The 18,580-nt window shown below is 45.7% G+C and overlaps 2 protein-coding genes across 2 annotated transcripts in view; one reads left to right on the forward strand and one right to left on the reverse strand.

Annotated features, from left to right (window-relative positions):
- The window catches only part of LOC139455100 (uncharacterized), a 13,091-nt gene extending 12,011 nt beyond the window's left edge, over nt 1-1,080 (reverse strand). Inside the window, exon 1 of the mRNA XM_071236670.1 lies at nt 1,063-1,080. Coding sequence (XP_071092771.1) covers nt 1,063-1,080 — 18 coding nt within the window. The remainder of the gene's footprint in view (nt 1-1,062) is intronic.
- Nucleotides 1,081-4,543: 3,463 nt separating this feature from the next.
- LOC139455799 (uncharacterized) lies at nt 4,544-18,164 on the forward strand. Its single transcript, XM_071237348.1, has 5 exons — nt 4,544-4,588; nt 11,471-12,466; nt 14,072-15,169; nt 16,115-16,367; nt 17,878-18,164. The coding sequence occupies exons 1-5, from the start codon at nt 4,544-4,546 to the stop codon at nt 18,162-18,164; spliced, it is 2,679 nt and encodes an 892-aa protein (XP_071093449.1).
- The last annotated feature ends 416 nt before the right edge of the window (nt 18,165-18,580 follow it).

The following is an 18,580-nucleotide window of genomic DNA, read 5'->3' on the forward strand; positions in this document are numbered from 1 at the left end:
TCGAGTCTGGACGAGACAATCCAGTGATTGATATCATGAGCATCGATTCACGCAACTGGTATACGATGACATGTTTCAAACTAGTCAGCGAGCCTGACAACCCGATCCCATTAGTCGCCTCTTTCGGCAAGCATGGGTTACTGAAGACCTATTCTATCCCGGATCTTCACGGCATGCATGGGTTACTGAAGACCTATTCTATCCCGGATCTTCACGGCAAGCATGGGTTACTGAAGACCTATTCTACCCCGGATCTTCACGGCAAGCATGGGTTACTGAAGACCTATTCTATCCCGGATCTTCACGCCAAGCAATGGGTTACTGAAGACCTATTCTATCCCGGATCTTCACGGCAAGCATGGGTTACTGAAGACCTATTCTATCCCGGATCTTCACGGCAAGCATGGGTTACTGGAGACCTATTCTACCCCGGATCTTCACGGCAAGCATGGGTTACTGAAGACCTATTCTATCCCGGATCTTCACGGCAAGCAATGGGTTACTGAAGACCTATTCTATCCCGGATCTTCACGGCAAGCATGGGTTACTGAAGACCTATTCTACCCCGGATCTTCACGGCAAGCATGGATTACTGAAGACCTATTCTACCCCGGATCTTCACGGCAAGCATGGGTTACTGAAGACCTATTCTACCCCGGATCTTCACGGCAAGCATGGGTTACTGAAGACCTATTCTACCCCGGATCTTCACGGGTTTCATTAAAGTATTCCGGGGAATCAACCCCGGCCCTTCCGTGACGACCGATCACTTTAACAACAAGGCTCACTATACCACCGCTCACTATTGCAACAATGTGTCTTTCTCATTGGGTTCAACAAAACTGCATGATTCCTGTGAAATTGCCAACCACACACCACACAAAAGACATGGTGTGTTCACGTTGATTGTATGAACGCTTCGCGATCCTTCTAAGACAACCACCCCGAACCTCACAAACAATCCATACCCAGTCTTACAACCACTCGTCCCCATGAATACCCCTTGTCTTCACATGTACTTGTACCTGCAACCTAGAAAACACAACCTCATTTCCTACTCACACCCTCACGTTCATTCATCCCTACAACCCGGATAAACACATTTGCGTCACACATACACACTAACCGAAATAACATACATACTGTCACCCATACACACAACCCAAACAAAAAACCTTACCGTCACCCATATACACAACCCAGATAAAAACTCTTACCGCCACCCATATACACAACCCAAATAAACACTCTTACCGCCATCCATACACACTACCCAAATAAACACCCTTCCTATCACCCATACACACTACCCAAATAAACACCCTTCCTATCACTCATACACACTACCCAAATAAACACCCTTACTATCACCCATACACACTACCCAAATAAACACCCTTACTATCACCCATACACACTACCCAAATAAACACCCTTCCTATCACCCATACACACTACCCAAATAAACACCCTTACTATCACCCATACACACTACCCAAATAAACACCCTTACTATCACCCATACACACTACCCAAATAAAACACCCATGCCGCCATCCATACACACCACCCAAATAAACTCCCTTACCGCCATCCATACACACTACCCAAATAAACACCCTTCCTATCACCCATACACACTACCCAAATAAACACCCTTCCTATCACCCATACACACTACCCAAATAAAACACCCATGCCGCCATCCATACACACCACCCAAATAAACTCCCTTACCGCCATCCATACACACAAACCAAATAAACACCATTACTATCACCCATACACACTACCCAAATAAACACCCTTCCTATCACCCATATACACTACCCAAATAAACAGCATTTCCATCACCCATACACACTTACTAAATAAACACCCTTACCGCCACCCATACACACTAACTAAATAAAACACCCATGCCGCCATCCATACACACTACCCATTTGAAAGCCCTTCCTATCACCCATACACACTACCCAAATAAACACCATTACTATCACCCATACACACAATCCAAATAAAGACCCTTACCGCCATCCATACACACTACCCAAATAAAAACCCTTCCTATCGTCCATACACACTTACCAAATAAACACCTTTCCTATCACCCATACACACTACCCAAATAAACACCCTTACTATCACCCATACACACTACCCAAATAAACACCCTTCCTATCGTCCATACACCCTACCCAAATAAACACTCTCATCGTCACACATACACACTTACCAAATAAACACTCTTACCGCCACCCATATACACAACCCAAATAAACACCCTTACTATCACCCATACACACTACCCAAATAAACACCCTTACTATCACCCATACACACTTACCAAATAAACACCCTTACTATCACCCATACACACTACCCAAATAAACACCCTTCCTATCGTCCATACACACTACCCAAATAAACACCCTTACTATCACCCATACACACTTACCAAATAAACACCCTTCCTATCACCCATACACACTTACCAAATAAACACCCTTACTATCACCCATACACACTACCCAAATAAACACCCTTCCTATCACCCATACACCCTACCCAAATAAACACCCTTCCTATCACCCATACACACTTACCAAATAAACACTCTTCCTATCACCCATACACACTATCAAAAAATACACCCTTACTGTCATACATACACACAACCCAAATAAACACTCTCACCGTTACCCATACACACAACCCAAATAAACACTCTCACCATAACCCATCCATACAGCCCAAATAAACACTCTCACTGTCACCCATACACACGATCCGAAATTACATACTGGCCGTTACCCATACATACAGCCCAATAAACACCCTTTCCATCACCCATACACACTACCCAAATAATCACTCTGGCCGTCACCCCTACACACAAACCAAAAAAGCACTCTCACCGTCACCCATACACACAACCCGAATAAACACTCTCACCGTCACCTATACACACAAACCAAAAAAACACTCTCACCGTCACCCATACACACTATCCGAATAAACACGCTTACTGTCACCCATATACACAACCCAAATAAACACTCTCACCGTCACACATATACACAACCAAAATAAACATTCCCACCGTTACCCATACACACTCCCCGTATAAACACCCATACTGTCACACATATACACAACCAAAATAAACATTCCTACCGTTACCCATACACACTCCCCGTATAAACACTCTCACCGTCACACATATACACAACCAAAATAAACATTCCTACCGTTACCCATACACACTCCCCGTATAAACACCCATACTGTCACACATATACACAACCAAAATAAACATTCCTACCGTTACCCATACACACTCCCCGTATAAACACTCTCACCGTCACACATATACACAACCAAAATAAACATTCCTACCGTTACCCATACACACTCCCCGTATAAACACCCATACTGTCACACATATACACAACCAAAATAAACATTCCTACCGTTACCCATACACACTCCCCGTATAAACACTCTCACCGTCACACATATACACAACCAAAATAAACATTCCTACCGTTACCCATACACACTCCCCGTATAAACACCCATACTGTCACACAGTGTTTGTTTCCAGGAAGAAATATTTTGCAATAGAAACAGTTACACATAGGTTAGGGACCAGTTCAAAAGCGCTATGTCGGATAAAATCTTAATTCCTTAAGTTTTGAGACCTACTGTACCCCGTCCTTCACCAAACAATAATGGTTAAAAATACAGGCATTTTATTGAAAATCACCTGTAGACTATTTATGGATCTTGGACAACGTAACCGTATCTCGTGGTTAGACAACGCTCCATAGCATATGAATAACAGTACGATCGGAGAAATAGGATCCGACGTTTTTCTTAGTTTGGCTACTACATAAAACATTGAGAAATCAGGTAAGTTGATTTTTTGGGATGGAAAACTTGCAGGGCCATTAACCCCATACCCCTGAACTTTAAGATTTCTATGCGACACCGACCGTTTGAAATGGTCCCTTAGAGCATCAGTGTGTCAAACGGTTATGCAATATTTACTGTATTTTTTATAAAACTTGGTGTATATCAATGATAAAACACACCATGACCACATGAATAAGGTAACTTTTCTTTTTCATATAGTTCAAAAGAAAACGTCAAGTGGATTTTTAGTGAGCTGGGTTTAGGTTTAGGATGCTGACATAACATTGCTTTCTAACATATACCTTTTTCCACAAATAGATCAGAATAAAAATAATAAATAAATCGTTGCCAACGATTTGTCAATCGTAGATTAATTGTAGGCTCACAAAAGCAAACGACTTTCAGAGGCATAGTATCTGTATCCGTCACCCATTCACGTATAACACATTCGTGACCACTCGATTCTCTGTCCGTAAAGAAACGAGGATCAATGAATTCCTCAGGCGGTTTTAAAATGTTACGATTCGCACAAACGCAGCCGCACGTGCAAGGCAAGTTTATACAAAGAGGAAGTCAAGGCTCGCGTCTACTCTCGTATGGACACGTGGCATGCTGGTCAGACATGTCCAACTACGTCGTTGTCGGATTTCTGACGCTGCTTCTGCAGGTAAGTAATATTTAGATACTTGATTTATGTATGGTCAGTCGGTGTGAAGGCTGACCTCAGCCATTGCATCCCTGGGCGGATCTACCATTTTTATAAGGGAGGAGCTCATGATATCAAAATCGTCGCTCAGATATTTTTACTGCCTACAACATACTACAATTGGTTTTTGAAAAGGGGTTGGGTCCGGACCCCCGTGGGCCTCACCCACCCCTCACACCCCACACCCCATCCGGATCCGCCTATGCCACCCACCTGCAGACATGTACTCGTGCATGGGCTTACATACCCGCTCCAAGTACTTGCACTTAAATCAAGTGAAAACCTCCATACTTGTCGTTTGTTTGTTTGTTTTGTTTTCCTTTTGTTTGTTTGTTTGTTTCTTTTGTTTTTGTTTTTGTTTTTTGTTTTGTTTTGTTTTTTGTTTTGTTTTTTTGTTTGACGCCACTCTTAGCAATATTCCAGCTATATGATGGCGGTGAGTGAAAAATCGAGTCTGGATCAGATAACCCTGTGATTGACATCATGAGCAACGATCTACGCAATTAGAATACGATGACATGCATCAACCAAGTGAGCGAGACTGACTACCCGATCCTCTTACGACAAGCATGGGTTCCTGAAGACCAATTCTAACCCGGATCTTCACGGGTCTCATGTCTTTTGTGAGAGTGGACGAACGGGATCGGATGATCAGGCTCACTGATGCATGATTGATGCATTTTATCGTATCCCATTTGCGTCGATCGAATCACATGACAATCACTGAAGTATCTGTTTCAGTCCATCACTGAAGTATCTGTTTCGGTCCATTATTTACAGACCACCGTGAGTGTGGCGCTAAACAAACAAAAAACAAATGTGGAACCGGAAAACCCTGAATCGGGACGATAACTTTAAAATTTGTTACCCATGAAACGTTGTTTGGTATATTTATGGTACCGCTTAGCGTGGTTTTCCTAAAAAAAAGTATGATCGACATGGAAACTATCAATGGGATAGGGATATCTCTTTTACCCTTCTGGTTTAACAGTGCTCTTTTCCATACTGATTATAATGTCAATAGCGGCGTTAAACCCAACTCACTCACTCACTTTTCCATACTGCATGTAAATTCCCGTTTCTGAAATTACCTCTAATCCTGTTTTTATATATGCAACTAGTTACTGGTACGTAAGTTGGTCTCAAACTCTGTGCTGTCCGGATCATAACCCTATTTTGAAGTACATTCAATATATCCCCATAAAACACATGATTTTCGAGATATTTTGTTCTTTTTCACGTCTTTTTTATCCCCCGGCATATAATGACGGGGGGATATTGCCATTAGTATATCCGTCTGTCCGTCCATCTGTATTCATTGTTTGTCCGGAGCATATTTCCTAAACCGTACAACCTAGCTTTACAAAACTTGGTACACTTACCAATCAGGCTCAGTAATAGTGACTTATGCAATTTAGAGATTTAAAAAAATATATATTTTGGTCGTTTCCATGGAAATATGATGAACTTAGGAAAGTTTAGGGTAGTGCTCTTGTCCGGACCATATCTCCCGAACCATACAACTTAGCTTCTCAAAAGTTTTTACACCTATCAAGCAGGTTATGTAGTGGTGCCTTTGCTATTAACAGATTTTTTCTTTTTTTTTCTTTTTTCAATTTGAATTGAAAATTGATGAACTTAGGGTAATGTCCTCGTCTTCAGCATATCTTCTAAACCATGCGACAGAGATTCACCAAACTTTGCGGGTGGTTATTAGCAATAGGCGGTTCGATCTACATGTACGTACTTTGGGCACGCCAGAAACCTGTGATTGTGGGTTCGAATCCCGTTCGCCCCGATTATGTTTCTAGGTTTGTCAGCACCATACCCGTGCTCGTGGGTTTCATCGAAGTGGTAAACGTCTGAGGCCTGCATCACTCGGACTTTCCTCCCACATTAAGCTGACACGCCGCGATATAACTGGAATACTGTTAAAAGCGGCGTTAAAACCAAACTCACTAATTGGAAACGTTTATTTCTTCAACCCAAATCATAAGGACCTCGATAAGTTCATATAGTGATCCACATGTTCAGCACAACCGCCTGTGTGTCTGCAACGAAACATAAATTAAAAATTCGTTCACGAAACTTCAGAAGTATCCACCAAGTCTTGTTTTTTTTTTAGGAAAAAATACTTTGTTTTTCATACCCACCCATTCAAATTCATCACATAAGTTTTAGATTGAAATTCATTTTACATATTAATGTGAGGGTACAATGGCCCTTTGACGGTAGCCATTAAACCCAAGCTTGACATGGTTGTATCGACCCGTGAAGATCCGGGGTAGAATAGGTCTTCAGTAGCCCATGCTTGCCGTAAAAGGCGACTATGTTTGTCGTAAGAGGTGACTAACAGGATCGGGTGGTCAGGCTTGCTGACTTGGTTGATGCATGTCATCGTATCCCAATTGCATTGATCGATGCTCATGAGGTCAATCACTGTGTTGTCTGGTCCGGACTCGATTATTTACAGACCGCCGTCATATAGCTGGAATATTGCTGAGTGCGGCGTTAAACAACAAACCAACCAACCTCATGAACAAATATGCCTCTTAATCCACTTGCTCAAATTCCAAAACTAACTAAATAAAACTGGACTCAAAATGCATTCTTGACGGCCTCCTGATGTCAAATATCTGTTCTACCATCTCCACTTCTTACACAAGTCCTAATCTTAGAATATATATCATTAAAAACATTAAATATCTTCCCATAAATACCTGTCTTATGTCAAATAAATTGTAGAATAATTATTCTTGAATCCAGCCTGCGATTCATGAATAAGCATAATTACTCCATCAAATTTCTTATTGTAACCTCCAAAGTAGATGTAAAAACCTGCCCCAGAGTATTTAAAAGAGAAATACCACGGATATTATTCGGGTCTAGTAAATTTCCTTTGTTTATACAAAGGAGACTGATACCATCTGAAACTGGGGATTTACTCTCTCTCTCTCAAGGAATTGACAGCTTCAGAATTTCAGGTTGAGTAAGGGGGTCTGATAATAGACTTGCATCATTACAATCAACACATTCTACGACCATATAATTTATATAAGTCTGAACGGAGGGGTAGCCTTGTGGTTAAAGTGTTCGCTCGTCACGCCGAAGCCCCGGGTTCGATTCCCCACATGGGTACAATGTGTGAAGCCCATTTCTGGTGTCCCCCACCGTGATATTGCTGGAATATTGTTAAAGCGGCGTAAACCAATACTCACTCACCCTCCCAGAACGCCCCACTTCTCTGTAGCCGGCCTGCCATAGAGGCAACACGTTAAGCCTGGTATAGGACTGTCGATTAGTGCATTATCATTATACATGGTTTTATTGAATCGAAACCGAGAAGATACTGAATAAACGAATGATCATTAATGACCGTATGAATTCCTTGAATATTCCAAAAACATATATTAATGTTCCCATCTTCCCGTGAAGATCCGGGTTAGAATTGGTCTTCAGCAACCCAAGCTTGCTTGTCTATGCTTGTCATAAGAGACTAACGGATCGGGGACTCGATTGTTTACAAATCTGTCACACAGCAGGAATATTGCTCAGTGTGGCGTTAAGCAACAAACAAACATGGCCTTACTGGATACCACCAAACACAAATATAAATGTGATTGCATACTTCTATCAGAACGCGTACCGCCTACGTGGTTTTGTAGATAGTGTCGGTTACCTTGCTAGGTGTTGAGATTTGAGGGAATAAAATACGAACTGGTCGGCCTAAGGTCAGTTATTTGCCTGAGAGGGGTCTCCATGTTTAAATGCGGCATGGTATCTCAGTCAGTGGGCTAGCACTATAAATCCGGCAATAACTGGCACTGGTACAAGCAGCCATCCACTTGCATGCACCTCGTTATATAGGTAAACGGCGTTGAGGGGATGCTAGCGGTTAAAGCATTCGCTTGTCACGCCGAAGAGTGTCTTGTTTCGTGTGTGCGGCGTAAAACCAGACTCACTCACTATATAAGTTGAACCTCATTTCGAGCCTAGATTAGCCTATCATGGAAGTCAAACACAAATGCCGTGAGCTAGACGTATCGTGACGTCAAAAGAAAGAAGACATGTGGCAGTCCCATAAAGTTATTTCAAATTTCCTTAACTAAGACTTTTGAAGTGGTCACAAAGGGCCCTTATGTATTCAACACTGTCCCAATAACCACCCACTCTCCCTCCCTTAATATCTACTTCCACTCGCTACCTCCCTATCTATCAACTAATCTCTATCCCCACCCGAGAAGATCCGGATCAGAATAGGTCTTCAGCAACCCATGCTTGCCGTAAAAGGCGACTAATGGGGATGGGGGGGAGGGGGGGTTTACATGGTTTGTTGCATGTCATCGTATCATCAATGCTTATGATATCAATCACTGGACTGTGTCAGTGTAATTTGTTCTGCTCTCGGAATTGATATCATCTAACTGTTACAACTGATGTTCCTGTGGGACGTAAGATCCGGGGTAGCATAGGTCTTCAACAACCCATGCTTGCCGTTAAAGGTGACTGCTTGTCGAAGGAGGCGACTAACGGGACCGGGTGGTCTGCCTCGTTGACTTGGTTGATGCATGACATAGATCCAAATTGCGTGGATCGATACTCATGATGTCAATCACTGGATCTTCTGGTCCAGACTCGATTATGTACAGGCCGCCGTCAGATAGCAGGAATATTGCTGAGTGCGGTGTTAAACAAACATACAAACAAACATATTTACCAGTTAAATCTACTTGACAGTGTTTCAAAAGCATTGTATCCAAGTGATGCCCCGCTTCATCTGCACCCAGTGAGGTGTTATGGAGATGGTATCTGCTGATTGGTTGTTAAAAATGACAATTTTATCAAACAAGCTCACTGAGGTCGGTACAATGTGTGGAGCCCATTTCTGGTGTCCCCCGTCGTGATATTGCTGGAATATTGCTAAAAGCGGCGTAAAATCATACTCACTCTCATTCAATGAGGCCACTGTCTAATTTAATGACGTCACATAACAATAGGTAACGTCAGATCTCTCATATAGCTGGAATGGAGTGCAACAAAACAACAAACCCAAACCAACCTTACTTTGTGACACTGGCACCAGACCTGCTATTATGGGACAGGGTGCAACCTGGTCTTGTCTGGTGCAACTAGGTTTTCATGTCAAAATGTTCCTGATGCAGGTGGACCGCCTCCGTGGTCTAGTGGTAGAGCGTCCGCCCCGAGAGCGGAAGGTCGGGTGTTCGATCCCCGGCCGGGTCATACCAAAAGACGTTTAAAGAGGGTACTTGTTGTTACCCTGTATGACGCTCGGCATTAAGGGACTAAAACAAGGACTTGTCTGCTCGGAGTCAGTATACTGTGTCTGAGTGGGGTATTCATGTTTAACTCATGGCATCTCAGTGAGCTAGCACTATAAATCGGCATCAGTCCTGACTAGTGCAAGCAGCCACACACGCACACACACGTGCATGCACATCGCTATATAAGTGCAATAATCTTGGACGCGACGTTAAACCCCATTTCACCTCACCTCACCTCCCCACTGAGGGCTCACTTGCACAAAGCGATCTTAGCGATACGACTATTGTAAGCCTATGTTAAAGTATGGGAGTTACGATCATCTTAGCGCTAAGATCGCTTTGTGCAAGTGGGCCCAGATGCAGGTTCAGTCCAGTTACATACCAAGTTTGTCTTGCCTACTCGGCATCATTAACAGGCCGACTTGATATAGCTGCTATGTTGGGGCCTGTGGTGTAGGTGCCTAAAATGTTTCACTTGCCCACCAGTCCTCGGGACCATTCTGCCCGTCAACCATCTCGATGGCCCGTGAAGATACGCGTTTGAAGAGGTTTTCAGCAACCCATGCCTTCAGAAGAGGCGACTGTGATTGCCGTTGCAGGCGACTGTGATTGGCGTTGCAGGCGACTGTGATTGGCGTTGCAGGCGACTGTGATTGCCGTTGCAGGCGACTGTGATTGCCGTTGCGGGCGACTGTGATTGCCGTTGCGGGCGACTGTGATTGCGGTTGCAGGCGACTATGATTGCCGTTGCAGGCGACTGAGATTGTCGTAAGAGGCGACTGTGATTGTCGTAAGAGGCGACTGTGATAGTCGTTGCAGGCGACTGTGATTGCCGTTGCCGGCGACTGTGATTGCCGTTGCAGGCGACTGTGATAGTCGTTGCCGGCGACTGTGATTGCCGTTGCCGGCGACTGTGATAGTCGTTGCAGGCGACTGTGATTGCCGTTGCCGGCGACTGTGATTGCCGCTGCAGGCGACTGTGATTGCCGTTGATGGCGACTGTGATTGCCGTTGCCGGCGACTGTGATTGCCGTTGCAGGCGACTGTGATTGCCGTTGCAGGCGACTGTGATTGCCGTAAGAGGCGACTGTGATTGCCGTAAGAGGCGACTGTGATTGTCGTAAGAGGCGACTGTGATTGTCGTAAGAGGCGACTAACGGCAACGGCATCAACTTTGTTGATGCATGTCATCGTATCCCAAATAAAGCGATGCTGATATCAATCTGGATAGTCTAGTGCAGACTAAATGATTTAGACTGCCGACATATAGCTGAAATATTGCTGAGTGCAATATGTCTTGATGAACGCTTACACGTTTAGCAGGAAAAAATAGGAACCCAGCAACTACTGAAGTTCGTAAGAAGCGACTTAATGAATCGATATCGGCGTGGATTGTGCTCATTATATCAATCATTAAATTGTCTTGTACAGACTCGATTCTTCCAAGCCCGTCACACAGCTGGAATATTGACGTTTTAAACAGGAAATGCGCACATACACACCGTGGGTGGGTAATCGACATACTGTCAGGATCTCAGTCAAACCAATCCTTTGGTTTCAGGTCCAGCGGTGTCAACTACTCTATCTCCCGCCTGATGGTGTCCTAAATAATGCCGCGGTTCGAGTAACTTGCTCCAGTCATGAAGTGTTGGCCTCCAAACTCGTGGTGGCCAAACAGCTGCACCCTCTCCAGGGCTCCCTCATCCTCAAGCCCCAATGCGCTGGCGGCGCCGATGCTTACAAACCAGTCATTCCAGTCGGAAAGGTCACGGACATCTACTATGTGGGGGATCCCACTTCGAGATGCCTCTTCAAGAAGGGAACAGCTTATACGTTGGCTATCCAAGTTGTGGCATTTGGGACTACAGTTGTGGGGACAGTGAGTGTCTCCTGTCCATTAAAGCTTGTGTTCTCTCAAGTGAATCTTGATCCATACCCACCATACCAGTTGAAATACAAGTCGGGCCCCATGCCGGCCTCAATTGTTGGTATCAAATGCAACTACGATAGTTCCGTCGGTCTTACGTTCCTTCCCCAGAAGAGGAAGAAAATAATCTTAGTGTCCTGCCTCAAGGTCAAGTTCACCTACACCGTTGAAGCAAGTTCTGTAGCAATGCGTGCTGTACTAGACGCCGATCCGTTCACGAATTGCGTGTTTCGTGACGACATACCGTCTGTTCGAGATGGCGCCACTAAATGGAAAAGAGCTGCCAAAACTATCAAAGGTATTGAGGTGTCCCTGTTTGATTATGCAACGCTGGCTAGTGAAGGGACTGGAGTGGTCGTCCCCTGTAAACCCCCGCCTCCCACGACTACCACGACTCCTGCTCCAACGACAGAGAAATTCACAACGCAAAAATGGACGACCCAACAATGGACAACAGAAGGCTTTACAACTGAGCCCACGCCCGAAGTAACAACCCCAGGGCCTACGACAACGGAAGACTTTCCCACGGAACCATCTACCACACCAACTACAAGACCTACAACGCCCAAGGCGACCACTCCCAAACCGACTGCTCCCAAGGCAACTACTCCAAAACCAACCACGCCCAAGGCAACTACTCCAAAACCAACCACGCCCAAGGCAACTACTCCAAAACCAACCACGCCCAAGGCAACTACTCCAAAACCAACCACGCCCAAGGCAACTACTCCAAAACCAACCACGCCCAAGGCAACTACACGTAAACCAACCACATCCAAGGCAACTACTCCAAAACCAACCACTCCCAAGGCAACTACCCCCAAAGCAACAACTCCAAAACCAACCACACCCAAGGCAACCACTCAGAAACCAACGTCGCCCAAGGAGACGACGCCCAAACCAACCACACCCAAGGCAACTACCCCTAGAGCAACTACTCCAAAACCGACCACGCCCAAGGCAACTACTCCAAAACCAACGACGCCCAAGGCAACTACTCCAAAACCAACCACACCCAAGGAAACTACCCCTAAACCAACTACTCCAAAACCGACCACGCCCAAGGCAACTACTCCAAAACCAACAACGCCCAAGACAACTACTCCAAAACCAACAACGCCTAAGGCAACTACCCCTAAAGCAACTACTCCAAAACAGACCACGCCAAAGGCAACTACTCCAAAACCAACCACGCCCAAGGCAACCACTCAGAAACCAACCACGACTAAGGCGACGACGCCCAAAGCAACCACACCCAAGGCAACGACGCCTAAAGCAACCACGCCCAAGGCGACGACGCCTAAACCAACCACGCCCAAGGCAACCACTCAGAAACCAACCACGCCAAAGGCGACGACGCCCAAAGCAACCACACCCAAGGCGACGACGCCCAAAGCAACCACACCAAAGGCCACGACGCCCAAAGCAACCACACCAAAGGCCACGACGCCCAAAGCAACCACGCCCAAGGCGACGACGCCTAAAGCAACCACAACCAAGGCGACGACGCCTAAAGCAACCACGCCCAAGGCGACGACGCCTAAAGCAACCACAGCCAAGGCGACGACGCCTAAAGCAACCACAGCCAAGGCGACGACGCCTAAAGCAACCACGCCCAAGGCGACGACGCCTAAAGCAACCACGCCCAAGGCGACGACGCCCAAAGCAACCACACCCAAGGCAACGACGCCTAAAGCAACCACAGCCAAGGCAACCGCTCCAAAACCAACCACACCCAAGGCAACTACACCTAAAGCAACCACGCCCAAGGCAACTACACCTAAAGCAACCACGCCCAAGGCAACTACACCTAAAGCAACCACGCCCAAGGCAACTACACCTAAAGCAACCACGCCCAAGGCAACTACACCTAAACCAACCACGCCCAAGGCAACTACACCTAAACCAACCACGCCCAAGGCAACTAAACCTAAACCAACCACGCCAAAGGCAACTACACCTAAACCAACCACGCCCAAGGCAACTGCACCTAAACCAACCACGCCCAAGGCAACCACTCCAAAACCAACCACGCCAAAGGCAACTGCACCTAAACCAACCACGCCCAAGGCAACTGCACCTAAACCAAGCACGCCCAAGGCAACCTCTCCAAAACCAACCACGCCCAAGGCAACCACGCCCAAGGCAACCACGCCCAAACCAACCACGCCCAAGGCAACCACGCCCAAACCAACCACGCCCAAGGCAACCACTCCGAAACTAACCACGCCCAAGGCAACCACTCCAAAACCAACCACGCCCAAGGCAACCCCTCCAAAACCAACCACGCCCAAGTCAACTACACCCAAACCAACCACTCCAAAAGCGACCACCCCTCCGAGCGCACCTCCATCTGGTTTCACGTTGAACAAAGCGGCAACTTGGATAACGTGCTCTGGTAAGAAATTCGTGCCATCAACAATTGATTTCTCCGAGAAACTTCACCCTCTCCATAAATTTCTTGTACTCCGGCCCAGCTGTCTGGGAGGATCGGACATAAGGGCTCTCCCTGCCCGGCTGAAAGTGTATCACACAGGGGCGGCGAATAAATGCCTCTTCCTGGTCAAAGGTTCAAGCTATACAATACAGGTTGACGTCCTTGCATACGGTGCACGCTCTATCGGTCGACTTGATTTCTCGTGTCCGATACCTCTTGCACCAACATCGCCCCCGCCGAGTATCTTCCCACCATACCCACGCCGAATTATCTCCAACCTCATTCAGGAGGTAGACATTGACTGCAGCCAGAACGACTCCATCACCGCAAACTTAATTCCCCAAAGGTCGAGAGTCGTCGTAGCTTTGAAATGTCAGGACTCAACCAAAACCTTTGTCGTCAAAAATACACCAGTCGCAGTCACCGTATGGAAGAAGGGCGCAGATACGCAGTCCAAGTGTGTTTTCAGAAATGATCATGGCATACAACCTGGCTCTCGGGTGCCAAGGTTAAACGTTCCCGTGGTCTTTTTCAAGTGGGCCGATTTTAGTTATCTGGGCACCGGTAGCATTGAACCCTGCAACGAAAACCCGAGCAAGTACATACTGGATGTTAGCTCTCACTGCGGAAGGTCGACGTCGGACGCAACGTGGGTCACAGGAATAAGTGACGTTGACGCCGAGTTCCAAGCTGTTTGCAAGTCGGGAAAGGTCTTCAAATTCAACAACGTCAACGGCGACCGCGTCAACTACAGCCTGCCTCTCTATTTCACAGGGAATGCCGCGTCAAAATGCATCTTCAATAGGAGAGGAAATTCCCAAGTTTACGTCATCACGGTGAAAGCAAGCTGGGGCGAGGGCAGCAACTTGATCCACCAAAGCAACAGGGAATATCAGGTAGGTAAACGCCCAATGATATACCGAAAAACGGATACAATTCAAAAATGGCCTTTTTGTCTGTCAAGACTGCAACTTCAATATATGACCAAGTCGCAGAATATCTTTTGCACCTTTATTTTTCAATATAATCTCCATTCACCTCAATACACTTATTCCATTTGGTCCGGGGTAGAATAGGTCTTCAGCAACCCCTACTTGCCATACAAGGCGACTATGCTTGTCGTAAGAGGCGACTAACGGGATCGGATGGTCAGGCTCGCTGACTTGGTTGATACATGTCATCGGTCCCAATTGCGTGGATCGATGCTCATGATATTAATCACTGGATTGTCTGGTCCAGACTCGATTATTTACAGACCGCCGTCATATAGCTAGAATACTGCTGTGTGCCGTGTTAAACAACAACCAAACAAACACTTATTCCATTTATGGGGGCGGTCGGGTAGCCTAGTGCTTAAAGCGTTCGCTCGTCACGCCGAAGACTCGGGTTCGATTCCCAATATGGGTACAATGTGTGAAGCCCATTTCTGGTTCCCCGCTGTGATATTGCTGGAATATTGCTAAAAGAGGCGTAAAACCATACTCACCACCACAAATATAGCAGTCACTATATTTTAATAAGGTGGTTGTTTGCAAGTATCTTTTGAATATATTTATGACAAAAACTTCTAAATAAGTAACTATATATCTTTGAATGACAAGCGAAAATTTGACACAGATGAACGATTATCGCGCAAGAAAATGCATCCGCGAACCTGTTAAAGCGGAATCCAGTTCACTGTATGGACACAAGTTTCCTTTTCGTACAATCACAGCCAAGTCTTCTTTGCCGTTACGGAAAGGGTCGAGGTTTACCGATTGTTAATTCAACATTTGGTTTTATAAAGTTTAATAGGTGTACAACTGATACTCAACCATTGGTTTCTCCTGCCTTGTTCAAAGGTGACGTGCGTTTATGGCAGCAGAGGTTCCGACGACACTCAAGTTCAGAGTATATCTGACCGGCTGATCGCGGCCAAGTCCATGCAGGAGAACAAGGGCCCGGACAGTAAATTCATTATTAAACTGGACATTGTGGATGTCCTGGGCGTGCCGGTCACCTTCATGGCACAGGGAAGGAAGGTCAAGTTGAGAGCCGTGGGTCGAGGTCAAGGACGAGAAGTTGGCCTCAAGACTATCGGATGTGACGCCATTGGTAGGTAGCATTACATAGCCTGCCGAACTATTGCCGATACTTCACCAGTCTGTATACACAACCTTCCTCCATCACCAGCGGAAGACAGACGACTCCTACTCCATACATAAACTGTTAAGACGGTCATGTTTAAATCGTATCGAAACCTGAGGGTGCCCCCCCACACACACACACACACACACACCCACACCCCTCACCCCCCCCCCCCCCCACCCCTCACCCCCCCCCCCCCCCCCCACACACACCCCCCCCCCCCACACACACACACACACCCCTCACACCCCACACACCCTCCCTCCCCCACCTGAATTCCGAGTCTCATTGCTCACCCCAGAATCCCGAATACTTATCACAAATCTTAAAAGGATTGACAAAAGTGATTTGAGGTTAACTTTTTGAAAAACAAAATCCGAAAAAAATAATTATAAAGAAACCTTTTATGTACTCTTTATTTTCTAACTGAAGAGTCGCAATATTGCTGAAATATTGCCAATGTGACTTAAAATTTTAACTCGCTCTAAATGAAGAGGTTTACCAAGGCTGGATTCACACTTCCATCGCTTAGAAATATTATTTTATTTGCGTTCCGCGTACCACATTACCGGACCCATGAAGATCCGGGGTAGAATAGGTCTTCAGCTACCCCTGCTTGCCGTACAAGGCGACTATGCTTGTCGTAAGAGGCGACTAACGGGATCGGATGGTCAGCCTTGCTGACTTAGTTGATGCATGTCATCGATCCCAATTGCGTGGATCGATGCTCATGATATCAATTACTGGATTGTCTGGTCCTGACTCGATTATTTACAGACTGCCGTCAGAGCTGGAATATTGCTTATTGCGGCGTTAAACAGCAAACAAATGCTGGGCTACACAGGTGGCCCAGTTATCCAAGACGCCTATGATAATGGGTTCGAATCTTGTGCTAGTTGGTTTCACCAGAGTGGTAAGCATGAAAGACTCATCACTTTCGTCCCACATGAAACTGATACGTGTTACAATTGAAATAATTGCTTAGAATCCTTCGAAGAGTCCTTAGAATCGCTAACTCACGCTTCCCAGCATAACTGAAATAATGTTCAGAGCACAATTTATTTCACGTGATACAATGCCAGTTGGCCAAATAAGTAAATATTTTTTATGTTCCCATTAACTGAAAAATAGGCCACGCCAACAAAGGGACTGTTTTCTGATTGGCTGACAATAGAATCTGTGGGGCTGGTTGCATCATTGCGCAGAATGTCGCTGATTTCGACTGTTGTATACAGATTTGTGATTTTTTTAAAACCAACATCTATGAAATTAATATTGACGTATCTTTTTATAAGAAATGATTTCAGTATTGGTTCTTTATTGCGTTTATGGCAGTATTAACGTAAAAGCAGGTGTGCATATTATTTTTTTAAAACCGCCAAGCGGTTTTATTATTCATACCTCCATAAATGCCCCAAAACACATTGAAGTCAATTTTTGATTAACCCAACCAGATATGTCTTTTTTCGTCAAACAGGGACGACGTCGAATGCCAGGTACGCCGTCATTAGGGGAGGGTGTGGGGACGGGCTGATTTTCAAGCAGACTGAAGGATTAACAACAAGAGGACTCACAGCCACCAGCCCATACTTCAAGGTCTTCGCTATGCGCAATGACAATCTGCTGAAGTTCGAATGTAATTTTACAATGTGTGCCAGCAACTGTGACGGCAGTTCCTGCAGCAATGGTAGACGACGACGTGATATTTGGGAAGGCCACTTCCAAATTCAGCAAGCACTCTCACGGATCATCCGAGTCTTGTGATTGTGTGAAAAGCGAGTATTACTGTTACCTAAAAGTCATTAAAGCAGGGAAAGGAACTTCTATGTTGAGTCATGTCCTGATCCTTGAAAGGGGACCCCAGCAACCTGTGGATCCATGGTCACTATCCGTGACCTGGTTGAATGTATGTTCTATGTTGAGTCATGTTCTGATCCTTGAAAGGGGACCCCAGCAACCTGTGGATCCATGGTCACTATCCGCGACTTGGTTGAATGTATGTTCTATGTTGAGTCATGTCCTGATCCTTGAAAGGGGACCCCAGCAACCTGTGGATCCATGGTCACTATCCGCGACCTGGTTGAATGTATGTTCTATGTTGAGTCATGTCCTGATCCTTGAAAGGGGACCCCAGCAACCTGTGGATCCATGGTCACTATCCGTGATTTGGTTGAATGTAT

This window comes from Haliotis cracherodii, unplaced genomic scaffold (assembly GCF_022045235.1).
Source record: "Haliotis cracherodii isolate W230 unplaced genomic scaffold, xgHalCrac1.p SCAF_11, whole genome shotgun sequence".
Lineage (NCBI taxonomy): Eukaryota > Metazoa > Mollusca > Gastropoda > Lepetellida > Haliotidae > Haliotis > Haliotis cracherodii.